At 37.2% G+C, this 26,656-nt stretch overlaps 1 protein-coding gene across 5 annotated transcripts in view; it reads left to right on the top strand.

The window, feature by feature from the left end:
- UGP2 (UDP-glucose pyrophosphorylase 2) overlaps positions 1 to 26,656 on the top strand; it is a 54,793-nt gene that overhangs the window by 13,133 nt on the left and 15,004 nt on the right. For all 5 annotated transcript variants that reach the window (XM_043917677.1, XM_043917674.1, XM_043917676.1 and 2 more), the window contains exons 2-3: positions 7,496 to 7,623; positions 8,462 to 8,569. In XM_043917677.1, coding sequence (XP_043773612.1) covers positions 7,510 to 7,623; positions 8,462 to 8,569 — 222 coding nt within the window. In that variant the 5' untranslated portion in view covers positions 7,496 to 7,509. The remainder of the gene's footprint in view (positions 1 to 7,495; positions 7,624 to 8,461; positions 8,570 to 26,656) is intronic.

Below are 26,656 nucleotides of genomic sequence, written 5' to 3'. Positions count from 1 at the left end.
TAATCTGTATCAGAGCTACTCAAGGCAATAGTAGCAGCATTCAGTTATTAGAAATGCAAATTCTCCTCACACTAGACCCAGAATCAGAATCTCTGGAAACTTGCCCAGAAATCTATGTTTTAACAAGCCCTCCAGGTGATCTGTATGCATATTAAGGTTTTAGAAATACTATTGAAACAGGAACTTGGAACCTTTAGACTTTCTTCTTGAGCACTTTCATTAGTTTTGGCTACTCAAAAAAAGTACTTCAGCTTGGCTTTTTAAGATGTGCCTGGCTCGGGAATTTGTATTTCTTTTCCATCAAGTGAAAATCTCACCAAATGGAGAAGAGAAGTGATATAATTAGAGTTGCAGTTTTAGGGGAACAAATCCATTCTGCCTGGTATCACCAGATTAGAGTGACAGATGGGTTGACTAGTTAGAAGACTATTGTCATCATGATCAGCAGAGTGAAATTAAGGTCGCAGCAGTAGGAATTAAAAGCAGTGAATGGAATGGTAGTGATTCAGTTAAGTTTGGTATTGGATTTGGATGTAATGTGAAGAAAAAGGAAGGACGAGCCAACTGTGACTGAGGTTTCTAGGTCACCTACCAGTGACTAGCAGAATGTCAATGCTGTGGAGGGCCGAGGCAGGAAGATGAATTTAGTTTAGGTGATGAGTTTGGTTTTGGACATGTTGAGTTTGAGCTACCCAACGGGGTATCCAGGTGCAAAAGGTCTAGGAGGTGTTAGGGAATGTTAACCTGGAGCTCAGGAAAAAAGATCAGGATGAGAGGCATGTATTTGGGAGTTATCAGTAAGGGAACAGATGAGGGGGGAAATAGTCTGGGAACAGAATCTTTAGAAACCCAGAGTAGGAGAAGAGAGGAGGAGCCAGTTACGGAAATTGAGGCATGGTTATAATAAGAGATAGGAGATGATGTAGTATAATACTGGGTAGCTGAATCCACAAAAGAAGAGTTTTTTTAGGAGGAATATTCACAGACAGCTGAGTTTAAAGGACTGCAGTAAGAGCCCAGGAGAGGCTGGTTAGCTTTAATAGGTCATAAATCTAGTCAGCATATATCCTCAGCTTTGTGCATGCGTGGTAAGTCGCTTCAGTTGTGTCCGACTTTGTATGACCCCATGGACTGTAGCCTGCCAGGGTCCTCTGTCCATGGGATTTTCCAGGCAAGAATACTGGAGTGGGTTACCATGCCTTCCTCCAGGGGATCTTCCCAACCCAGAGATCAAACCCGTGTCTCTTGTGTCTAAATTGTATTGACAAGTGGGTTCTTTAATACTAGCTCCACGTAGGAAGCCCATCCTCAGCTTTATTCATGCTTATTTCTGGTTGCCACTGCATTCTTAGAGTTTTATGCTTATTTGGATCGCAGGTCATTTCCTGGTTTAAGTGAGTGCGCTAGTTCTATGACTTTGGGTACCTCTCCTTTTGCTTTTCAAGGAAGGTTAGGACTAATTAGATCTGAGTGATAGGAGGTGGCCTGGGAGGGAGAGCTCCTCACCTTCCTTGCTCTTGGTGTTCTCTGGCCTGCTCCCTGTGAAGCTAGCTTTCTGCTTTGAAATGTGAAGTTGTTTTGTCTATGTCAGTATCAGAATGTCAGCGGAATGGTATTATGTGTACTTCTTAGTTGCTGAAATGGATAAAATGAAATAACAGAATTAAGAAACAAAAACAATCATTTGTTTGATTGAATATTTCATACTTATCAGTTCTGTTGCTTTCCTCCTCCCCTTTTCCTCCCTTCCCCGCTTTTTTGGCGCCACTTGGATAGGGGAAAGTCCATGATGTTGAAACCTTAGTACTCATGAACAGAGAAAAGTTAGGAAATTGAGATAGCGGAAAGGCTTCTAAAAAGCTATTGCCTGTTCTGTCCTCAGTTGGCTAAATTGTCATTAAGTCAACTAAGACAATACTTGTAAACCCAGTTTGATGTGAGCTTCCTGTAGTAAGACATTCTGATAGAAATGCTTTTGAAGGAGAATGTTACTTAGGAATTTTGTGCCAAAGATTAGAGAGAGCCAGACTTGTTGGAAGAAATGAGCAGAATATTTCTATCTCACTCTAGTGGAATTGGACTCAAAATAAACTGACTTTCTTTTCAGCTAGTCTGCTCTGTGACCTTGATAGGTCATTTAACTTTTCAACCTCAGTTTCCTCATTTGTAAAATAAAATGTTGAGGGTAGATTAAATGCTCTCTCTCATCTCTAAAAATGTCTTGATTTTATGAGTGAGGTAATGAAGTGTTTTGTCCCTAAAATGCTCTCTGTCTAAAGTGGAGGGGGATCAATTTTCTATTGTTAGGAAGTGAGGAGGGACAAAACATCTTAGGAGGTTCTAGTTTGTCAGTGGACTCTTTAATTGACCTTCCATTAGAAACACAGCTGCCATTGCCAGAAGTATAACTTGAGAATGTTAGGTCCAAGAAAGCTTCTAAGTTTTATACTTCTTTTCCTACCAGGAACTCCAAATCTTTCTTAAAGAATTCAGCAATGGATGAAAGAGGTCACTGCAAAGGGAAATGGGTTCTAGTGCTGTGCTTCTTAGTCTGTGCCAGGTGCTTAAGAATAGACATTCTTCTTGATTAAACACACTTCCTTATTCTTGAAAATTCTTTATTCATTGAAAGCCCTTTCTTAAATCACTTAAAATCAGAACTTTGTAGTAGTACCTCGCACAGGAGAAAGGGAAGGAAACAGCAGTGGAAAGAGGTGGAAGAGGTAATGAGCTTGTTGGTTCTTCTATTGTAAAAGCTGTTCAGATTTGTAGAGGGGTAGAAGGAATGCAGATTGTTCTTTATTTGCTTTTGGTGCCATATCGAATGAACAGGAGGAATAAGGTTTGGAATATTTGTCACAAGTCAAGTTTGAGTCTTGTGTTTGGGTTTCTTTGAATCTGTTCCTAAAGGTTGGGCCTACTGCAGCTGGCAAAGATCACATGTAGTATTTTTTTTTAAGTATTTGTTTATTATTAAATGTGAGGCTTTCCAGTCTTTCTTTGCTAGGCTTGGAAGGGAGAATAGTAACACAGGTTCTGTGTATTTTTTACCTTAAATCACATACATTGATAGGCTATTGTTAGGCAGGATGAGTCTCTAAAGTTTGGTGTGGTGTTCTGGTCTTTTTTTTTTTTTTCTGTTTTCTGGGCTTTTCTCATGTCTCAAACAGCTCAGACTTTGTAGTTAAATTTAATTTTATGTCACTTTTGGCAGTTGCCCAAAATATAAAGTAAGTTAAATGTTTCCATCATTATTTGGAGGAATGTGACTATGCAGGCTGGCCTTCAGGATCTAACTTCAACAAAGCAGAGTCTTGTAGATGTTTTTGAGTCTAACAAAAAACTTAACTTTTAAAATTGTTTTATAGTAACTTCTTGATCTGTCTTAATCAGTCTGTGACATAGAATCAAATGATATATGTGTTCTTTAGAGGTTTTATATTTAGTAAATTTTTCTTCCAAGTCACTTTTTATTTAATATGGGAGTTAGCGGGGTACTTAACCTGTGACAAATTTTAAATTACAGCTAAGTTAGCCAGAGGATAACATGTGTGGTTGATGTCACATTAACTCAAGTTTAAAATGCTCTGTAGGGGTTTTTAGTTACCTGTCACAGTGATAGTAGTGCTGAACTCAGAAGTGCATTGGGCTTTAGTCTCTTGAATACTGTGGACCCATTAGAAGACTGTTTTTTGATTGTTACAAATTGTAGTGCCTGAAAACATTCTTAAGATGATTGTCTTAGGGGGAAAAAAGGTGCTCCAAAGACAGAACAGGAAAAATTGTTTTAACAGAAAATAATTATGGTAGAAATGTCTGCTTCTTTAGAAATGCTGCACTTTTTGTATTTTCCATCATTGGTTCAGTCTATAAGTTCAGAGGTCTTTGTGTATGCATTTTAAAATTGGTAAATTACTTCATCTTTCAAGTTTTAATTCATTTTTAATTTTACTTTGTACAACATGTAGATGGTTACCTGTTCTCTGCATTTGTAAGACAGTATAGATCTGTATAGATCTGTATAGACAGTATCAATTTGTTAATTCTGTAAGTAATTTTTATAATTGTGTGACTTTATCCTATCCTTAAAACACTTAAACTCTTTATGTGCAAAAAAAGTGTACCAGTGCTTATTCATTATTATCATTTTTATAGATTATAATCAAATTACAAATTACTAGTTGAAACATATCTTTGTTTATGGAACATAACCGTGTGTGTTTCTTATGATGTTTCTTAGCTCACATGTAAGTTATTTATGAACCACAGTTTGAGTCATTTTGGTAGTTTTACTGGAGTCCATAAACTTAGCCTTTAGAAAGAGCACAGTTAGAATATACTATTTTAGGATTGGATTGTTTGCTTTCACCAAATTCTTTTTTTTTTTTTTTTTTAAGATTTTAACATGGTAGAAATTGTGTATAAACTTTTTTTGGAAGAGCTATGATAAATATCTCATTTGTTAACATTTTTCAGTATTTGGGAGAAGCTGTCTGCATTAAGTCACCTCGGGAGTTAAATATTTACTAATTGTTAATGATAATTTAATTTCTGCTCTCAAAACTATCTTTAAAATATTGATTATCTTGCCTTTAATTTTGTCTATGTTTTTCCTTCTGCTCAGATAACAAATTAAGGAATTTATGGTTTGTGGGAGTGTTTTTAGCTATTATTGATATATGATTTTTCTAAATTAACCAACTTTTGTAGAACTGACTAGCTATCAATGAAATGTGGCTTCAAAACACATTTATAAGATTGAGTTAGGTGTTGAAGATGGGGGACATGAACAGTAATCTCTTCCTTATTTTATAAGAAGTAGACAGAATTTCTGTCTAGATAATGAAGTATGTAAAACAGCCTGTGTTAGTATCTTTCTGCCAAGGTACTTGGGTCTGGGTTGTTTCCTTTTCCTGTATTTTTCTATTTCTGTTTGTTTTTACCTAACAGACATTTCTGTCACCTTTGGTGAGATCCGTCTGTTACAGAGGTGCCCGGCTATGCCAACAGTCCTGATAGTCTAGTCCTACACGGATAAGCACAGAAGTTTAGTTAGGAGCTAGAGACAGGGAGGTGGCCCTGTGCCCTTCTTTTAAAATGAAAATTTTTATGCCAGGCAAGTGGAGGTACTTTGGAATTGCCAGTATTTCTCAAGAGTTCTTCTTTAGGGAAGAATATAAACTGAAGTGACCCCCCTTCTGAAATGGAAAGGAATCCTTAAATTTTCATCTGGCCTGGAGGAAGGAGTCTTTTGTTTCAGTTGCCAAACCCTTCAGCTCTCTTATGAGGCAGCAGTTCCATAAGGACATATTCCACAAAATATGCCCTTATTAATGTTACCAGTGGAAAATTTCATGCAAAGATGGACTCAATAAAGGACAGAAATGATATGGACCTAACAGAAGCAGAAGATATTAAGAAGAGGTGGCAAGAATACACAGAAGAACTGTACAAAAAAGATCTTCATGACCCAGATAATCACGATGGTGTGATCACTCACCTAGAACCAGACATCATGGAATGTGAAGTCAAGTGGGCCTTAGGAAGCATCACTATAAACAAAGATAGTGGAGGTGATGAAATTCCAGTTGAGCTATTTCAAATCCTAAAAGATGATGCTGTGAAAGTGCTGCACTCAGTATGTCAGCACATTTGTAAAACTCAGCAGTGGCCACAGGACTGGAGAAGGTCCGTTTTCATTCCAATCACTAAGAAAGGCAATGCCAAAGAATGCTCAAACTAGCACACAATTGCACTCATCTCACACACTAGTAAAATAATGCTCAAAATTCTCCAAGCCAGGCTTCAGCAATACGTGAACTGTGAACTTCCAGATGTTCAGGCTGGATTTAGAAAAGACAGAGGACCCAGAGATCAAATTGTCAACATCCTTTGGATCATCGAAAAAGCGAGAGAGTTCCAAAAAAACATCTATTTCTGGTTTACTGACGATGCCAAAGCCTTCGCCTGTGTGGATCACAATAAACTGGAAAATTCTGAAAGAGATGGGAATACCAGACCACCTAACCTGCCTCTTGAGAAATCTGTATGCAGGTCAGGAAACAACAGTTAGAACTGGACATGGAACAACAGACTGGTTCCAAGTTGGGAAAGGAATACATCAAGGCTGTATATTATCACCATGCTTATTTAACTCATATGCAGAGTACATCATGAGAAATGCTGGGCTGGAAGAAACACAAGCTGGAATCAAGATTGCTGGGAGACTGGGGAATACGTGTAACTCTATGGCTGATTCATATCAATGTATGACAAAACCCACTGAAATGTTGTGAAGTAATTAGCCTCCAACTAATTAAAAAAAAAAAAAAAGATTGCTGGGAGAAATATCAGTAACTTCAGATATGCAGATGACACCACCCTTATGGCAGAAAGTGGAGGAGAACTAAAGAGCCTCTTGATGAGAGTGAAAAAATTGGCTTAAAGCTCAACATTCAGAAAACTAAGATCATGTCATCCAGTCCCATCACTTCATGGCAAATAGATGGGGAAACAGTGGAAACAGTGGCAGACTTCATTTTGGGGGGCTCCAAAATCACTGCAAATGGTGACTGCAGTTTTGAAATTAAAAGATGCTTACTCCTTGGAAGGAAAGTTATGTCCAACCTAAACAGCATATTAAAAAACAGAGACATTACTTTGTCAACAAAGATCCATCTAGTCAGGCTATGGTTTTTCCAGTAGTCATGTATGGACGTGAGAGTTGGACTATAAAGAAAGCTGAGCGCTGAAGAATTGATGCTTTTTAACTATGGTGTTGGAGAAGAGTCTTGAGAGTCCCTTGGACTGCAAAGAGATCCAACCAGTCTATCCTAAAGGAGATCAGTCCTGAGTGTTCATTGGAAGGACTGATGTTGAAGCTGAAACTCCAATTCTTTGGCCACCTGATGCAAAGAACTGACTCATTTGAGAAGACCCTGATGCTGGGAAAGATTGAAGGCGGGAGAAGAAGGGGACGACAGAGGATGAGATGGTTGGATGGCATCACCGACTCAATGGACATGAGTTTGAGTAAACTCTGGGAGTTGGTGATGGACAGGGAGGCCTGGTGTGCTGAAGTCCATGGGGTCACAAAGAGTCGGACAAGACTGAGTGACTGAACTGAACTGAATGTTATTCTGAATGTTCTCATTTGTCTCCAGCTTTGATGGCTAGGACAGAAACATTAATAGAGATGGGACAACTTAATATATGCTCAAATGAAGATTAATCCTTTTACTTCCACCTGCTTCATCTTTTAGTATTTTAGATACATTCAAAAAGCGTATAGATATACTGGATAGTCAGATTTGAGCCAGTATGATTATCAAGTCATAAGTAGTTGACAATGCTAAAATCCTCCTGGAGGTTGATGGGACCAAAGAATCGAGCCCTTTGCATCTAACTGGCACAACAGAAATAAGTTGGTTGTGGTTTACCAGCTTTTTGAATGGCTGTCAGTTCTCAGTTTGTGGTTTTTACATTTTTGTTTTAGATCTCAGCAAGGCAATGTCTCAGGATGGTGCTTCTCAGTTCCAAGAAGTCATTCGACAAGAACTAGAATTATCTGTGAAGAAGGAACTAGAGAAGATACTCACCACAGCACCATCACATGAATTTGAAGTAAGGACCCTACACTATGTTTTTGCTTTCATCCATCTACATGCTGAGTTGTTATTGCTACCACTGATCATCTAGCTTGAAATAATTACAAAATGTAATGATATATTTTAATAATTAAGATTGCTTAATAATTAAGGATTTTCAGTATTTGCTCAGTATAAAACCCTTCTTTTTAATATTTTAAATTCCAGTAAGTTTCTAAAGTTAAAAGAATCATAACAAAGTTACAATTTATTTTTCTGTGTTTTGATATCATTGGGTGGAAAAAATGGATAAGTGTTCAGTTAAAATTGTGAGAAGTTAATTTATCAACTTTATATCCTGGATGTCTTTTCCAAAGAGCCTGTTCTAACAGAACTGGGCTACTCTGACAGCTATGATAGAGGTTTCCCAGAAAAGGCAAGTGTTTACTTTTCTACTTATAAATCAACAGATTACCCTTTTCATTTTCAAATTTAAATTTGTACTTAGTGTTTTGAGGTTAGCTGTTTTTTGTTCTTTCTTGTTCTTTTGGTGAAGATTAATTTGCACTTAAAGTAGAGAACTATATTGGTGAGTAAATGTAGAGAACCAGTCGGAATTCCAGTAGACCAAATGGTATTCAGATTACATGATCCTGGTGGGAGATGGGGAGATTGCTTGTATTCCTTTAAGTATGGTTTCTATTAGCTTTCTTCCTCTTTAGTTTTAAATTGGAGTGTAAAAAAGGCTCTGCTGTACTCCATGTTTTAAAGCTGTAAGAATTTCTCTGAAAGATATTTTAAATGTACAGTATATGTCTATCTTCATTAAATACCAAGCATTCTGTTAGCTATAACAATGACTTCTGTTCTCATAGCACACTAAAAAAGACCTTGATGGATTTCGGAAGCTATTTCACAGATTTTTGCAAGAAAAGGGACCTTCTGTGGATTGGGGAAAAATCCAGAGACCTCCGGAAGATTCGGTAAGTTTTAGATAAAATGTAGGAAAATGTAAGGTGATTTAGAACACTGATGTCACTTTTGGGGGTGGGGTACTATAAGGTACCTGTGAGAACCACCACTTCAGACTTTGAAACTACAGAGATAGCCTTCTGCCACTTTCCGTTGTTAGACTCATCCAGCCTGTCCTGCAGAGCACTTATGAAAATCTAATCTCCCTATAACACCACGTCATAACTTAACATCATTTAGTATGAGGCAGTTCTTTTGTTCAGACACACGATAAGAGCTTCATTATGTTCTCTTCCTTCTTTCTCCAACCCATCTAATTTCTCATTGTCCTTAAGGTCATGTACAGACATGAAGTCAGCTACTCAGAGCTCTTCCCATGCTTTCAATCCATATTTCTAACTGTATTTCCCTTCCCTGCTTTTCTTGAACCAGCCTAACATTCCCTTCACACACATAGGATTTCCCTGCTTCTAGTCTCTTGTGTATGTTGTTTCCTTGGAACACTATGGGCTCTTCACCTGTTAGTCCTACTCATTCTTTGAGGCTCAGTCTAAATGCCTTCTCTTCTGTCATCAGCCCCCTTGAAGAAAGCTGCTCTGAAGACAGGTAGTACAATAGTCTCAGAGGTTCTAGTCCTAGCTCTACAGCTTTGAGCTTTATATAAAATGAGAATGGTACCAATTGCTTTCTGTACTTTATAGGGTTGTTATGAGACTATTCAGAAACATATGGAAGCATGTTAAACTATGAAACATTTTGCTGAGTTTGTAGTTATTTCTGTCATACTGTGGTACTTAGCTGGCCTAATCAGTAGTAGAGGTTTTATGTGTGTGTTGTCTTCCTACTAGTCTTTGAGGCCAAGAGACCATGTATCCTGAGGCGAATGATTGATCTAAACAAAGAGATTATTTCAGGGACAGATTAGGTTAACACATTGACTTTTCTTTCCTTTCCAGCAATTTTGACCACTGCTGCTTGTGGCACTTTTCACTAAATGTAGAAAAGACTTGATGGAGTGCAATAATTGTATGTAGATAGTTTATCTGTTATGTAATAAGAGATAATCTAATATTGGTTTAAAAACAGGTTTGTTTTGAGCAGGAGTTTGGTAAACTACTGTCTGAGGGCTATACCACTGCTTGTGTTGGTAAAGCTTTATTGGAATATAACTGCATGTGTTCATTTGTGTAGCGTGTCCCAGCTGGCACAGTGGTAAAGAATCTGGCTGCCAATGCAAGAGACTCAGGTTTGATTCCTGGGTTGAGAAGATCGCTAGGAGAAGGAATTCAGTATTCTTGCCTAGAAAATTCTGTGGGCAGAGGAGCCTGGAGGGCTACAGTTCATGGGGTTGCAAGAGTCAGACACGACTAAGCATGCACACATTTTATTATATACCATATCTGGTGGATTAAGCTAATGGAGTTTTTCATATTTTTTCAAATGAGAAAATCTTAAATATAGTTTACTGGTAAAGAGTACCTCTTTAATGTCTTTTAGTTATTAAACTTTTAAAAATTATGAATTACATGCTCATGGTAAAAAAAAAAAAAAAACTCCTACCTAAGAGTTCACCTTGAGGAGTCTCTCATTTTTGATGTTAAAGTTAAAATTTCTCTTGTCTGTAGTGCTTGTCAATTACAGCATGCTTTTTTTCTTTTTTAGGGTCTTATATTTTAGTCTTTGATTTTCTTTGCTCTAGTAATAAATTGTGATTTATTTTTTTGTTTTTAAGTCATAGAATTAATCATATTTTCTCTTGAAAAAATTAGAACAATCTTCTGGATAGGTTATATAATTTTAAAAAGGATCTAGTTGTAAATTCAGTCATATTAAAAAAGAGAATGTTTGGGAGCAGGCCTAAAATTACAATAAAAAATTTAGACATTATGTATTTTTCCACTTTAAATACTTAATATTTTTGCTTGAAATTTATTCCTCATTGATATAGCCTCACTTTTCTGATTAATGACATACCTGGGGATAAAGATGTGGTTTTATTCTTAATTCTTGCTGACTTGGGATTTTTTTTTCTCCTTAGACAAACTTAGCCTTTTGATGATAGAGTCTACCTTGAAGGAAGACCCCAAAATTTGTTACTTTCAGTATATTTTATGATTCAAGATTCTGCTTTGCCAATAGAGAAAGCTGCCTTTGTGTATTTTGAGAGATTATGATATATAGTAGGATTTCTTGGAGTGGGGATTGGAGGGTGGGGAAGGAAGCAAGTAGAGGAATCAGAACCACCTAGGGCCTTTTCCAGTTCAGCATCACTATTCCAAACACCACGCCATCAACAGATCCTTTCAGGAGGCTATGCCCGCACAGTGAACCATGGTTACTGATAGAGATACTAAGTTGATATAGAAAAAAAAAAAAAGAATAGAAAATAGAATTCTGGGTATAATATGATTTAATGAAGTCTTTTCTCTTTTTGTTTATAAAAATGTAAATCTCCATTAAAAATATGTCTTTATTTATAAAACCTAGATTTTTAAAAAAGAAATGCTTACAATCCCATATGCCTGTAATGTTTACAGTTTTGAAATGCAGAGGGAAAAAACAAGTTCGCTCTTTTAACTATGTCATGAGTTTCTTGAGGGCACAAGTGTGTCTTACATACTCTATGTTAACTACCAGCTTTTGCAAATAGTTCTGAGAATAGAAATTGTAGGTTAATATTCATTCACTTTGCTTCCCCTATACTCCTCCAGCTCCATCCCTTTTCCCCTCCCCCTCCCCCCCCAGCTTTTTTCTCTCTGCTCATAGAGTTTATATAGAGATCAATTTTCCTTTCAAAATAACATTATATAGTATACACAGGTTTTTATTTTTTAAATGAAGGTAATACTTTACGCTCTTAGCTGAAAAGAAATTATTGTGGGAGAATAGCCATTTAGAGTGATATTTCTCATGTCATGCTTGCAACAAAGATGTGCACAAAAACATTATTACAACAGAGGATCTATATTTTTTAGTAGAGTTGGCCACCTTGTTTTGTAAATAAAGTTTTATCAGAACACAACCACACTTACTCTTTACATATTGTCTGTGGCTATTACAATGCTGTAATACTTTAATGGCAGAATTAAATACTTGTAATCAAGACCATACAGCTTACAAAACCCAAAATATTCCTTTCTGATTCTTTATGGAAAAAGTTTGTTGACCCTATTTTAGTATATTTATTTTTAGAAGATCTTCAGTAGTTTTCCTTAGTTCTTTGGTCCCAGAAAACTGACCTCAAATGCCTTTCTCCCATCCAAGTACTACCCAGGCCCAACCCAGCTTGTCTTCCGAGATCAGACGAGATCCAGCACATTTGGGTAGACTCCAATGCCTTTCTCAATTCAGATAATAACATTGTAGATAAGACTGCTTTTTTCATAAATAGTAGATTGGAGATTATACTTATAGAGAGACATTGACATTTTATGTTGTCAACTTTTACGTATTCACTCTTGCTTACTTGGTTGAATACTTCATTTTAGCTCTGTCAGTATATGTGTGTGTGTGTGTGTGTGTATATATATATATATAGAGAGAGAGAAGTATAATTGACATACAACATTTTAGTACTTTCAGATATACAACATAGTGATTTAATTTAACATTTATATGCATCACTAAATGACTACCAGTATAAGTCTAGTTACCATCTGTCACCATACAGAGTTAATACAATGTTTTTGACTGTATTCTCCATGTTTTTCTTTGCATCCCCATGACTTATTTATTTTATAACTGAAAGTTTGTACTTCTGGATCCCTGTCACCCATTTCACTCCCTCCTTCCCTTTGGCAACCACTAATCTGTTCTCTGACATACATGTTTTTTGAAAAGACTATTGAGTCCATATTTTATTGACTTATGCTAAGAGGAAGAATGCAATTTATGGAATTATGCCATGGATAATGCTCTGCTCCCATTTTGTGAGTGTTAACTAAATGAATGTAGTAATCAAGATTATCTTGATACTTAGCTGCTTAAGGAAAGGAAAGTTTTTAAAAAGCGTGTGAAGGGTAATGTTTAGACTAGCAAGGAGGGACCATCACCGTGCACAGTGCTCTCTAGGGAGTCTGTGAGAGGATCTTGTTCTTGGCCAAACTTAATGTTTAAGCTTACATGTTGAGGATGGAGAGGGATGGGAAATAGAAAAACGAGACGGGAAGACACGGAGCCTACTCCAGGAGGTTTTGGGCCTGACAGGTTCTTTGGAATCACAACTTAAGACCTGTTACACTTCGTTGGCCATGACCTCTGATGATAATAGAGTACATTGTCATTTATGTGAAAAATACTCTCTAAAGGCTTTTTCATTTAGATAGGAACACAGAATCCCCCCGGTTGATATATGATTGTCATTGTTCTTGTTTTAAAGCCCTCAAAAGGGTGAGAGTGTACTTGTGCATGGGGAGGAGTTATATAGGGTCAACTCTTTTTGTTTGATCAAGTCAGAGAGTTGGTGTGGAAAATATAATATCTTGTGGTATTTAGCTTCAAAAAATTTTTTTGTTTGTCTTGCTCTACAAATTAACTGAGAGCTTTTCTTAGTCTTATCACTACAATATCATTAAAATGTGAACATGTATGTTTAAATAATAAGACATTCTGAGAAAGTTACAGTGTCCGTGTACAGAGTAAAAATACAGATTTTCTTATTTGTTTTTTGGATGGTGAATCACAGTATATTCTGCAGCTAACGTTTGGACATCTATTTTGAAAGACTTACTGGAGGCAATTTGGCCAAGGATCTGCCATGATGTGACATAGGATGGTTTGCTTTGAACATGGTGAAGATTTCCCAGTTGTTGGCAGTAGCTCATGGCAAAGCCATTAGTGACTTGTTTTGTGTGTGTGTAAAAATAATATGAGATCCTGAATGTACACATATTCCACAAAAAGAACATAGGTAGTGACATTTAAGGAAATGGTCCTGGGGACACAGGTGGAAAGAGCCTCATCCTTATCTTGATGTAAAATTTTAAAATGGTAATATATAGAATTATTTATATAAACTAATACATTGATACTAATTTAGCAAATATTGCTAAAACTTTTGATTTCCTACCTTTTGATTCCAAAATGAATTCAGTAGTCTTTTAATTTTCCCAGAACTATCTTCCTTCACATGCCTTTTTAAACAGGAAATTTATTTCAGGAAGGGGTTGTGGCTAAGGAGGCTGACCACAGGCCTATGAATCTTCCTTCTGTTCTGGTTATTTATTTATTATTTCAGTTCAGTTCAGTTACTCAGTCGTGTCCAACTCTTTGCGAACCCATGGACTGCAACATGGCAGGCTTCCCTGTCCATCACCAACTCCCCGAGCTTGCCCAAACCCATGTCCGTCAAGTCGGTGATGCCATCCAACCATCTCATCTTCTGTCGTCCCCTTCTCTTCCTGCCTTCAATCTTTCCCAGCATCAGGATGTTTTCCAGTGAGTCTTTTCTTCACATCAGGTGGCCAAAGTGTTGGAGTTTTAGTTTCAGTGTCAGTTCTTCCAATGAATATTCAGGACTGATTTCCTTTAAGATTGACTAGTTTGATCTCCTTGCATGTCCAAGGGACTCTTAAGAGTCTTCTCTGACACCACAATTTTAAAGCATCAATTCTTTGGTGCTCAGCCTTCTTTACGGTCCACCTCTCACATCCATACATGACTACTGGAAAAACCATAGCTTTAACTAGATGGACCTTTGTCAGCACAGTGATGTCTCTGCTTTTTAATATGCTGTCTAGGTTGGTCATAGCTTGTCTTCCAAGGAGCAAGTGTCATTTAATTTCATGGCTGCAGTCACTATCTGCAGTGATTTTGGAGCCCAAATAAATAAAATCTGTCACTGTTTCCATTATTTTTCCATCTATTTGCCATGAAGTGATGGGACTGGATGCCATGATCTTCATTTTTTGAATGTTGAGTTATTTCACTTTAGAAATAGTTAAATAGTAAATATGTGGCCACTTTAACATCCATCCTATGATGGACTTTGAGAGACTGTAGGTAATAGTAGTAGACCAGGGTCTCTAACCACTCTCTATAGTTGGGAATCCCACAAAATCAAGTTCCTTGGGAAAATCATAGCATGAATATAGGTAGTAGCACCACTTCTTTGAACCTTCTCCACTCCCCAATGCCCCAGAGAATCTTTTTGGACCTTGGCTTATGTATTGCAAGGCCTAATATAGATCATTTTATTATTATACTCTCCAAGTATAGCTTTTATGTAAACATTTTGTGTCTTATAATCAGATGAGAAAAATACATCTGTGAGGTTCTCGTATCCCACATCTTCATCTGTGTACAATGTGAGGGAATTTTTATTATTTTTATTTAGTATAGGACAACCCTGAACCTGCAAGATTGGTACTGGGAGAATTTTTATAACATATAAGATGGGTGGCCCATACCTACCCTTAATTCTTTCTGCTCTGTAATTCCTTGGGGATATTTTACTGATTCCTTTTACTTATTCTAAATCAAATGTGGACAATTGACTCTGCTTATCCCATTGTAGAGCCACAATGAGACTGGAATAAGTTTACACCTGGCATTGACCCCAGGAAGTCTCTGCAGGGATTGTAGGCCCTAGGTAGATTTCTTGAATGTATAGGTAAAACTGTATTTAAATGTTCATTTTTTTCAAAGTGGATAGAAGTACCGTTTTAGGATATTACTCAAGAAACGTTTTTTGGGTGCTTCCTCTCTGCCAGGAACTAGCTGGATGCTGGGACTACAAAAGAATAAAGTCTTGGTCCTTCTTCAGCATTTTGGCCTTGAGTTTGTAAGAGGAAATGGATCCAGAAACAGCTGCCTATGAAACAGCATGAGAAGCAGTCCATAGGGTGCTATGGAAGCTTCTAACTGGCATGGGAGCTCAGGAAAGACTTCCTGGCATTAAGGTAGACTCTTGGGGTAACCATGAGGCAAGATTTCTCTGAGGATGGGAGGATATTCAAAGGGAAAAAAGCTTTGAGCATAATAGGAATCCAGAAATAAATAAGCTTATAGCATGTAGTTTGTGTTCTAGTTGTGGAGCATGTGGTAGATGTATCTGTTTCTCCATATCTAGAACAGGAAGAAAGACCCTGAGAAAGCCATATGCTGAGTCTCTTTGCCTGACATTGCAGCTCCTGTCTCTGGCTGAGAACCCCAGCCACTGGGTCACATGGGAGAAATGTCAGAAACTAAAGTTTCCATGTAAGAGAGACACTAATGGTGAAAGATGGGAATGGAATTTCAAAACCATGCTTCATTATATACCTCAAAGAGTTTGGTTAGATTTTTCAACATTGTAAAACATCCCAAATAGTTAAAAGATGCTGTTCTAAAAACAAAAATAAACAAACAGGACCTAATTAAACTGAAAAGCTTTTGCATAGGAAAGGAAACCCATCAACCAAAGAGCAAGTTTCCATGTAAGAAGCTTTCAAAATGGGAGAAAATAGTTGCAAACAATGTGACTGGCAAGGGATTAATTTGCAAAATATACAAAGAGCTCATATGGCTCAATATTAAACAAACAACCCAATCAAAAACTGGGCAGAAGATCTAAATAGAGATTTCTCCAAAGAAGACATACAGATAACAGGCACATGAAAAGATGTTAAACAATGCTGTTTATCAGAGAATTGCAAATCAAAACTACAATGAGGTGTCACCTCACAATGGTCAGAATGACCATCATCAAAAAGTCTACAAATAATAATTGCTGGAGAGGATGTGGAAAAAGGAAACCCTCCTACACTTTGGTGGGAATGTCAGCTGGTACAGCCACTATGGAGAACAGTATGAAGGTTTCTTAAAAAACTAAAAATAGAATTACCACGTTGTTTTTGTTGTTGCTTAGTGACCGAGTTGTGTCCAACTCTTTTGCAACCCCATGGACTGTAGCCCGCCAGGTTCCCCTGTCCATGGGAGTTCTCAGGCAAGAATATTGGAGTGGGTTGCCATTTCCTTCTTTAGGGGATCTTCCCAATCCAGGGGTTGAACCCATGCCCCCTGCTTGACAGGTGGATTCTTTAACACTGAGCCACCAGAGTTACCATATGATCAAGCAATCCCATTCCTAGGCATATATCCTTAGAAAACTGTAATTTGAAAAGGTAACTTGGCATCCCAATGTTCATAGCAGCACTGTTCATAATATTCAAGACATGTAAACAACCTAAGTATCCATTGACAGAGAAATGAATAGAGATATGGTACACACACACACACACACACACAGAGTGGAATATTGCTCAGCCATAGAAAAGAATGAAGTAATACCATTTGCAGTAACATGAATAGACCTAGAGATTATCATACTCAGTGAAGTAAGACATAGAAAGGCAAATATCATATGATATCACATATATGTGGGATCTAAAAAAATACAAATGAACTTGTTTACAAAACAGAAATACACAGACATAGGAAAAAAACATGGTTACCAAGGGGGAAAGAATGGGTAGGATGGATAAATTAGGAGTTTGAGATTAACAGATACTCACTAGTATATGTACAATAGGTAAAAAAGTCCTACTATATATCACAAAGAACTATATTCGGTATCTTATAATACCTTTAATGGAAAAGAATAGAAAATACATATGACATATATATATAATATATATAAAACAAATAAAATTTACATATGATTGAAACACTTTGCTATACACTTGAAACTGACAGACCATTGTAAATCAACTGTATTTCAATTAAAAATAAGTTCAAGTAAACAAAAGATGCTTATTCTTGTTTTTGTTATTTACATTGTGATAAACTTTATAAAGGTTAATCATCATTTTAGTTGTTAATAACTTCTTTTACTGTCAGGTTGATTGGGGTATAATTTACATATAGTAAAATTTATTCTTTTTAGTGTAAGTTTTCTGAGTTTACAAATGCATATAGTCATGTAACTACCATCACAATCAAGATATAGATCTTTTCCATTATCCCCAGCAACGTCCTTCCTCAGCTTTAAAATATGCTTCCTTTTAAACCCTTGCAGGGCTTGATTTCCACTTTGCGTCTTCCCTTAAACACATATGCTAAGCAAATATGCCTTCCTAAAGACTTGACTTTTTCTTCATTTAGATTTCTTTAAGAAGAAGCTCAGCCTAGCCTCCACCCTCAGTTTCTTATCAGGCCTTTGTCCTCCTCCTACACCTGCTCTTTAATCTTCCATAAAACTTTCTTTTAATAGCCTCTGGCCTTTCCTCCCTGCCCCACCTTCACTTCTCCAGGCCTGCTCCAAGTGTGAATTATATAATTAACAATGTACACTGCTTTAAACACTTTAATCACACTGCTATTTAGTACCTTAGAGTTTAAAGCTGTGTGTGTGTTAGTGGCTCAGTCGTGTCTGACTCTTAGTGACTCCACGGACTGCAGCCTGCCAGGCTCCTCTGTCCATGGAATTCTCCAGGCAAGAATACTGGAGTGGATTGCCATTCCCTTCTCCGGAGGATCTTCCCAACCCAGGGATCGAACCCTGGTCTCCTGCATCGCAGGCAGATTTTTACCATTTGAACTACAGAGAAGTCCTAGAGTTTAAAGCTAGTACACAGCATAAATAGTATTTGATGTTAGAGGCTTCAGTTTTACTTTTTAGGAAATTTAGGATTGTCACAGTTATTTGGAAGCATCTTTTGTCCACAATTAGACTAACACGAGAGTTGACTTATATGGGAAAGGTGATTTTAGTAAACAGCTAGTGCTCATCACATAAACAGATTCTTCTGTTAGAATTCCTTTCCAACTCTCTGATCATCTGCCTTTGTCCTTTCTAATCCATACTGAAGTGGAATGTTCTTTCAAACCTACCAGCTTAGCTGATAAAGACATGGGCCAGATATTTCACAAGGTTGGCTAATTTTATGATTTCAGCTTGCTTCTATAAAAGGATGATGAATATATATCTGTTTGTAATGCTTGAATTTTTTTACTGTCTGTAATATATTACTTCTGCCTTTAGCACTTAAAAAAATACCTTTAAGTCTTTGAACTTCCCAGAGTGTCTTTTTAAAAAATCTAGATTATAGTAACGTTTAGGGAGCGGCTGGCACCTTTTCTTCACAGTTAACTTCCTCCTTTGTAGGATCATTGCCGTCTGTAATCACTCTGTTTAATGTTTTGTCATTCAGGTTTTCCGTCAGTTCTTTTACTGTCATCTCATCTCTAGTTTATGAGGTTTAAAGTATACAGTTGTAATAAGAGTATTGTGATTTTAAATCTCTGGCATTTTGGAAGTTACTTCATTTTTTAATGGGAGAGCAGTAAGTATGGGACTTTGAGAGGCAAAAGTATCAAGTAAGAAACAAAATGCTATATAGGTAGGTAAACACATGAGAATTATAAGTTAACAATTTATAGTATGTGTTTCAACTTTTAATTTTAGATTAAAATTTGAGTTTGATTTATAGAAAAATTGCAAAGATTCAGTGTTTTTAACTGGAAACATTACCTAGCTGTCCAAGCTGAGTTTTGTTACCCATATCCCATTCTTAAACTTCTGCTGAGTCAGGAGAAGCACAGAATAGTAGCTGAAAATGCTGATGGAATGTTTCTTCCATGCTCGGGGAAAAAAGATAGCTGAGAAAAAACATGGAAATGCCTGAGGGGTACCTATGACTGAACTAAATATGGAAAAAGATGGAAATAAGCCATCCATCTTGGAAATAAGCCAAAAGATTTCTTCTTATAGATAGGCTTGTGGAAGAAAAGTGTCTTCATTGTATACCGTCCAAGCCCTTGGGAAATTGGAAAGTTTTCTATTATTTCAAAAGAGCATGAAACAAACACCATTCTAGAAGTTTTCATTTTTTAATGAAGCAAAGCTTTAAGCATTTTTTTCATTAAAAACCTTTTAAAAACCTATGTCTGCACAGCTGTTTATTCTATAGTTAATGCTTAGTGTCATGTTAGGGTACATGTTATGTCAGATGTAGTGAATCCTTTGTGTTCATGATCTCATTTAATATTCATAACAGACCTGGAAGATAGATGCTATTACTATGCTCGTTTTAAAAAGAGGAAACTGACATTCAGAGTTAGTGACTTGTCTGAACGAAAGGAATCCATGATACGAACCAGGTGACAGACTCCAAAGCCCTGGTTCTTTGGTATCCCTTAGTAATGATAATGGAGCTCTTCAAGGAGTACAGTCCTCTCTCCATCCCTAGTGCACAGAGAGTGCTGTACTTTGTGTGCTTATCAACAACAGTAATAATAGCAATAACAGCAGACATCTGTTTTACAGTAATGTGCCAAGCATTGTCCTCATGTGCATTTTCTTATAAGATCTTTAAATGATTGCAGGAGCTCACTGTTATCTCTGTTTCACAATAGAAAATTCCAAGACTGAGTGGTTTACTTAGCTATTAAGTAAGAGGCAGAAGTAAGAAACAGAAGTAAGGGGCAGAAACAGAATTTAGGCCCAGATCTGCCTGAGCGCAAGCTCTTAACCACCCTGGTATGTTATAGAGCAGTCACCAGTTGGCATCCATGTTTTGAAAGGAACTTGAAAGCCTTTAAAGCGTGGCTTTTCTATCATTACTCCCTTTCCTTGAGCAGAACTGTTGAGTAGGGTCTATCTCTTCCCTTAGAGCTTCAAATTCCTCACTTTGAAATTCTAACAGCAACACATTTAACAAGTATTTATTAAATGGCTACATGGCTACTGAGTGGTAAGCATTTTTCTCAGTATCAGGATACAAGTGAACAAGATAGACAAGGGCCCAACACTCATTGGAGCTTCATTCTGGTGGGAGAGAAAAAACTTAGAAATGTGTAAGTAAATAAGATTATTCTAAAGGCTCATTTCCCCTTGTTGCTGTCCTGACCCATGCTAAGGTCAATGGTCACGTCTGTCTTCCTGGCTGAAGTCTTTTGTTTACCTGTAGTCACTGTGGGAGGCTATGAAGGGTCTCTTTTACTTATTACTTTTATTCTACGAATTTATCAAATGTCCACTATTTTAATTATTGGGAATGCAGAAATAAAGTCACTTCCCTTAAATAGCTTACGACTTTGTGCAGTGCTTCCCAACCTTTCCCATGTAATGACATACACAGAAAACGAATCTGGTAACTGTGAGAGTCTGTTTAGCTAGGAGGAGGGCTCTTGCTGCCTCAGGCTCTGTGCAGCTGCCTGGAGGGTTAAAGGTATCAACAACACAGGCATGCATTTTTTGAATTTTTGGTTTAGTGGGGAATTCTCAGTTTACACAAAGATGTGGTTATAGTACAAAAGCTGTGAGGGTAGTTTCAGAGACAGTTCACTAACTAGCTTCTGATCCTAGAGAGATTAGCTGGTGTTCACCACTTTCTGTGAATGCTTGGATCTATTCTTTATAAGTTCTGTCTTACGAAGTGGAATAGTTTGTTCACCAAATTTGTTCCCAAAGTTGTTAATACTAGTTATATTTTTGTAATGATATAATTAATTTTATGTACACCAATGAAATAGGCTTAAAAAGTTAATTTTCATGGAAATTGAGTTGAATGCTTTGAGAAAATTGGATAAAGATGAGTAGCCTAAAAGAAAAAAGGTAGTTAGGTGGATATGATAAGTATGAAAGATTGGGAAAATTAGTTTAGAATGATTCTTCTGCATGCATATTATTTCACAGTTGACTAAGTTTTTAGTCCACTTTAAAGAAATGAAACTGGAAATCACAGATGGTGTATTATTGTTGTGGTTACATAAGTTGACAGCTCTGGTCAGCAGATTTACATCATACCAAAGGAAAAGATCTTTGTGAATGATTGTATTATTTTTTGTAAAAAAGCTAAAGTAATTTAATTATCTAAAACTTTTTCATCGTTCCGTGGTTGAACTTGTTCTTTAAATTAACTGCCTACCTGTCCTAGAGTGTTTTGGATAGATGGGTTTCTGGTACAAGTGTAGCAGGAAAAGAGCAGTCAAGGAGTTGGAAAGTCCTAAGCAAGTCAGAGATGAAGAGGTAACATTAGAACTGAGACTAGACAAGGTAAGTAGGGACCATGTCTGCAATTCATTGTCAATTTGGAGGGGATCCATTAGGCTGAGCTAAGAAGATGCTGGAAAATACAGGAGGTGAGAGGTTCTTAGCCTTGTTCAGCAGGATAGTTGAAATGTATTTTTAGGAGGTAAGTGATGAGTGGCTCGCTCACTCTGAATTGTATCGGAAATTCTGATTTCTTGTGGTTCTTGGTCACCACTGAAGAAGTGACTTGTTCTTATTTTTCCTGTTTCATTTTTGTTTTTTCAACACCCTTTATAAGGGCCAGTGACTTCTTGCAGTTTAGTTTCTATACATTAATGATATGTATTGAGCAATTTTTTATACTTTAAAAGTCTCTGCATGCATGCTCAGTTGCTCAGTCATGTCCTACTCTTTGCAACCCCACGACTGTAGCCCTCCAGGTTCATCAGTCCATGGGATTCTCCAGGCAGGAATACTGGAGTGGGTTGCCATTTCCTCCTCCAGGGGATCTTCCTGAACCAGAGAGAGAATCCACGTCTGTTGTGACTCCTAGATTGGCAGGCAGGGTGACTGCCAAGTGACTTACTGGTAGAAGCCTCTGAAAGTCTCTAATCTCATGCTATTGAGCTATAATATTCTTAGTCATATACTTAGTCAGTGGGTATGTGAGAAATTACCTCATGCTCAGTGTCAGTCATTAATACATTCCACCATTACAAAACCACCTCAAGATGCATACTGAGTTCATTCTGCCTTCAGTGGACTGTTTTATTTTTTCCAGTTTTACTGTAAGGGCAGTGAGGTCAAGAATACAGATGAGAGTTTTGAATCCCAGCTTCATTACTTCTGAGCCACATAACGTTCAGCAGGTTATTTAGCTGCTCTAAGTCTCAGTCTCCTCACTCATAAAAAGTAGACATAATAAAAGTAAGATTTTAATGACTGTTATTGAGACTGCATGTAAAGTATTTGCATTTACTCAATAAATGTTTTCTGGAAAAGATTGAAGGCAGGAGGAGAAGGGAACAACAGAGGATGAGATGGTTGGATGGCATCACCAGCTTGATGGACATGAGTTTGAGCAAGCTCTGAGAGTTGGTGATGGATAGGGAAGCCTGGTGTGCTGCAGTCCATGGAGTCACAAAGAGTCGGACACGACTGAGCGACTGACCTGAATTGAATAAATGTTTACATTCAGCAAGTATTTACTAAATACCTCTTAGATGCCAGGTGCTATCCTGGACACAGTGAAAACAACAGAATTGTATTAAGGTTACAGATGGTATTTCTTTTTAAAATTCTTTAACTTTCATAGTTAAATATTCTTTGTCTTTGATTATGAATATATTTTTATCAGTATATTTAATCACTATTTTACATTTGATATATATTTTATTTATGATCATGAATAATTCTTTCTATGTTTCTTAGTTTTTGCAAAATATTCCAAGTAAGTAAACCATAATTTCCATGCCTGTAATTCTCTTGTGTCAAATGGATTGGTAGTTTGCAATTTTTGTTATAATAAAGTTCATCTATTTCTAGTGATTTTTTCTGATTGCAGAGATAAAATTTAGGAAATTCTTTAACTTTCTGGATTACAGGAGGTCTGTGCTCCAGTGGCTAAAAAACTAATGCTCTCCATTATGAAAATGATTAACTGTACTGTTCTATGAGTTACATTGAAGATCCACATAGTGAAAGCCCTAGGGTATATGTAGAATTGTCTTTAACTGGCAACTCCATCCATATTTATGGATTTTGTATCTACTAAACTCAAGATAGATAAGAAGGATTGGCCTTGTTTCAGAGGACTATTAAAAAAATTGGGCTCTCATTCTTATACTGTGTGGATGTTTAGGTATTTCAAGGATTTGTGTGTTCATTGTGGGGTGTAAGGTTTAGTGAGCAGGGGAGGCTTTGTAAAATGTTCTTGGCATTGTATTATCAAAGCTTAGGTGAAAATAGGAAGGATAGCTGATGACCATTATAGGATTCTTTGGTCACTTGTCATTGGGCATGGCAAAACTTTGGAAATCAAATGTTTTTTCTTAATTTTTTAATGGTCAGAAATAAGATAATGACTCTAACTCACCACTTGAAGGAAATGTATTAGTAGAAACACTTGTCAGAAGTGTGGGAGCTGGAAGTTTGTACAAGTGTGTCAGTGCATGTGTTCCTTCCAGAGAGTCTCCTATAGTTGGACATGTAGGTTACTCTTACTTTTTTGCCGTTATAAGAACCCTGTAGTGAATATACTTATATGTAAATCCTTGCATCTCAGAATTATTTCTAATAATAAATATTCAGAAGTGGTTTTGTGTTCAGAGGCTATAAACTTATTTTAAGTTTCTGGTTAGGCATTTCAAATTGCTTTCCAGTTTGTATTCCTCTTCACATTAATTTTGAGCTGTATTTTGAGTGCCAACTGTGTATTAGTAGAGAACCGTACTAATAAAGCCCTGCCTTCATCTAGTTTCTAGTATCTAGAAACCTCTAGTAGAGGTGTAGACAGTAAAAGATATGAAATGAAATTTCAGGTAGTGATAAGTGACATGAAAAAAGAAAGGTAAGGGTACCGGGAATGAGGGGGTAGAGGTGATGTCGTAGCTGGAATAGGCAGAAAAGAGAAAGGCCTCTCTGAACCAGCGTTTGGTAGAGACCTACAAGCTATTTTATTGTCAGCCTTGCTACATTTATTAAAGCATTAAGTATTATTATTTTTAAAACTGTTTGCCAGTTGAGATGAAAAATGTTTTAAAATTTTTATTTGATATTTAGTTGATTTTTTTCCTTTGCCTTATTTGTATTAGTTGTTGGTTATTGGATTTGAGTTGCTATGATCCTTACCTTTATATAACAAAAAGGCCCAGCATTCAAGTTTGGCTCCCCCGAGAGGGCAATATGAGACTTAAGAGGAAAATAAGTGATTTTTATGACTCTGGCTCCTGGTTCTTTCTGAGATTTTTGCTAAAGTCGACTTTAGTAACTGAGGTAGCAGATTGTAGTGAAGGATATTGTATGTATGTGAATTGTTGGTTTGGTCCTGATGAGTATAACTGTTTAGAAAACAGTGTTGTTGCCAAGACTTCGGATTTATTCTTTGAAAGGACCTGTTTACTTGCTCTCTGTTACAGATTTTTGCTTTTGGATATGTGTAGACTCAGAGTATGAACAGGACAGCTGGTTTTCTTCTATTACTGAAAAAATTACCCTCATGTTTTCCTGTCTGTAGGTCTCTTTGACATATACTTTAGAATAATTAAAACTAATTTAAAAGGCTCAAAAGATGTAGGAATATCTAGCAAAATTAAAATACATACTTGATTTGATAGTTTGTCCTGTGTTTTTATAGTTTATAAGTGGAAGAAGACAAAAGAACTTTCTTAGGAAATGTACTTTTCCAGGCTCAGCTTATAATTTTAGTATGTGGTCATTCTATTTGTTTCTTTATCATAGAGGGATCTTTTTTAATTATGACACTAAATTATGGCTTATAAAAATTATCTTCTATGCAGAGCATAGTTTTAGATTTAGGTTTTCTTTATGAACATTGTATGTGATGTATTCTAATTCAGTACTTTTTAAAAATTAAAGTAATGGTTGTTTTGTTAATCAGCTTTCTAATTAATGATGACATCACTGTTGTTTGACACTTAGTATTTAATAAGATAAGAAATAAGTTCCAGGGAATAGATTTCATTTAGTAACAGCTCTCTTTGCTCCATTCATTTACTCACTTATCTACTCAACAAATGAGTGCTACTAATGAGCATGACACATAATTAAAGGTGATGGATACGGTAAAGGGGACCATACGGCTGGTACTGCCTTCCTGGAGTTTACAGTCATTAACAGGTATGGAGCACCAGGCAGACAAATTGGGAGACAGTGTAATAATTACTGATAGCAGCTGGTAGTACCTGAAGCAGGAAGTGAGAGCTTTGTCAGATTCACTCCTGGTCGTATGAGGGTAACAAAAAGTGATTGTGTTCTGTGGTTCTCTGACGCCTTGACAGAGTGTATATGTATAGCTGCACAGGTACATGCACACAGAAGACTGACTTTTTAAAAAGTTCTAATTGTGGTAAAATACTCATAACAAAGTCTGCCATCTTGACCATTTTTAAGTGTGCACTTCAGTAGAGTTAAATATATTCCCCTTGTTGTGCAGTCTCCAGAACTTTTTCAGCTTGCAAAACCAAAACTCTGTACCCATTAAACACCACTTCCCCTTTCCCCTTCCCCCAAGCCTGTGGCAACCACCATTCTGCTTTCTGTCTCTATGAATTCGACCCTCATGTGAGTAGGTAAAAGTCTTTTTAATCTTAGGTTTTCTTTCTGTTGTTTTGAAAGTTGCCAGAGTTCTGCTACCAACTACAGATCCTTGGTTTGGCTTTCCTGGCCGAATATGAGGAGGTGAAAAAACCCCGGGGGATTGTTCTGTGGCTGTGCCGTTGGCGCCACAGGCCGCCATCGCCCATGGCAGCTTCAGCTCCCTGGCCATCCTGAGAAGTCCTGAGCCAGCACGGAGGCTTAGGAGGAGCAGAGTTTGAACAGGCAGACATGTTATCAAAACTTGGGTTTTGTCACCACGGCAGACTGCCTTAAACCAGGGTTTGGCAGAGCTTTTCTGCAAAGGACCAGATGGCGAATGTTTTAGGCTGTGCAGTCCCTGTCACAGCTGTCCACCTCAGCTGCCGTACCGTGAAGTCGGCCGTAGACGCTGCGTAAACTTACAGGGGCAGCTGCCTTCCAGTAACTCTCTGTGAAAACAGGCCGTAGGTCCAGCTGTCCCACAGGCTACAGTTTGTTGACCCTTGTCTTGAAACTATCCTCAGGCTACACATAGCTGGAGAGTGATGAGGTAGAACCCATACCTGGGAGATTGCTAAGCTGGTTGGTGACTTGGAGCCGAAAGAGAGATTCAATATCATATTTATGAAATTTGTGCCACTGATTATAAGATGTACCTTTATGTACCGCTGGGAAAGGGGAAAAGTGCCAACAATTGATAAGATCGCACTGGCTGTGTGATTCATCCTGGTTTCAGAAATGATAAACCGTGAGGTGGGTGGAGAATGTATCTGAATTGGTGATGCAGTGCTAGCCCAGCCGGCACCTGTATTCTTCCTGTGGGCCGTAC

Source organism: Cervus elaphus, chromosome 11 (assembly GCF_910594005.1).
Source record: "Cervus elaphus chromosome 11, mCerEla1.1, whole genome shotgun sequence".
Lineage (NCBI taxonomy): Eukaryota > Metazoa > Chordata > Mammalia > Artiodactyla > Cervidae > Cervus > Cervus elaphus.
Note: the sequence above shows the minus strand (reverse complement) of the source record. Positions and strands in the feature narration are given on the sequence as shown.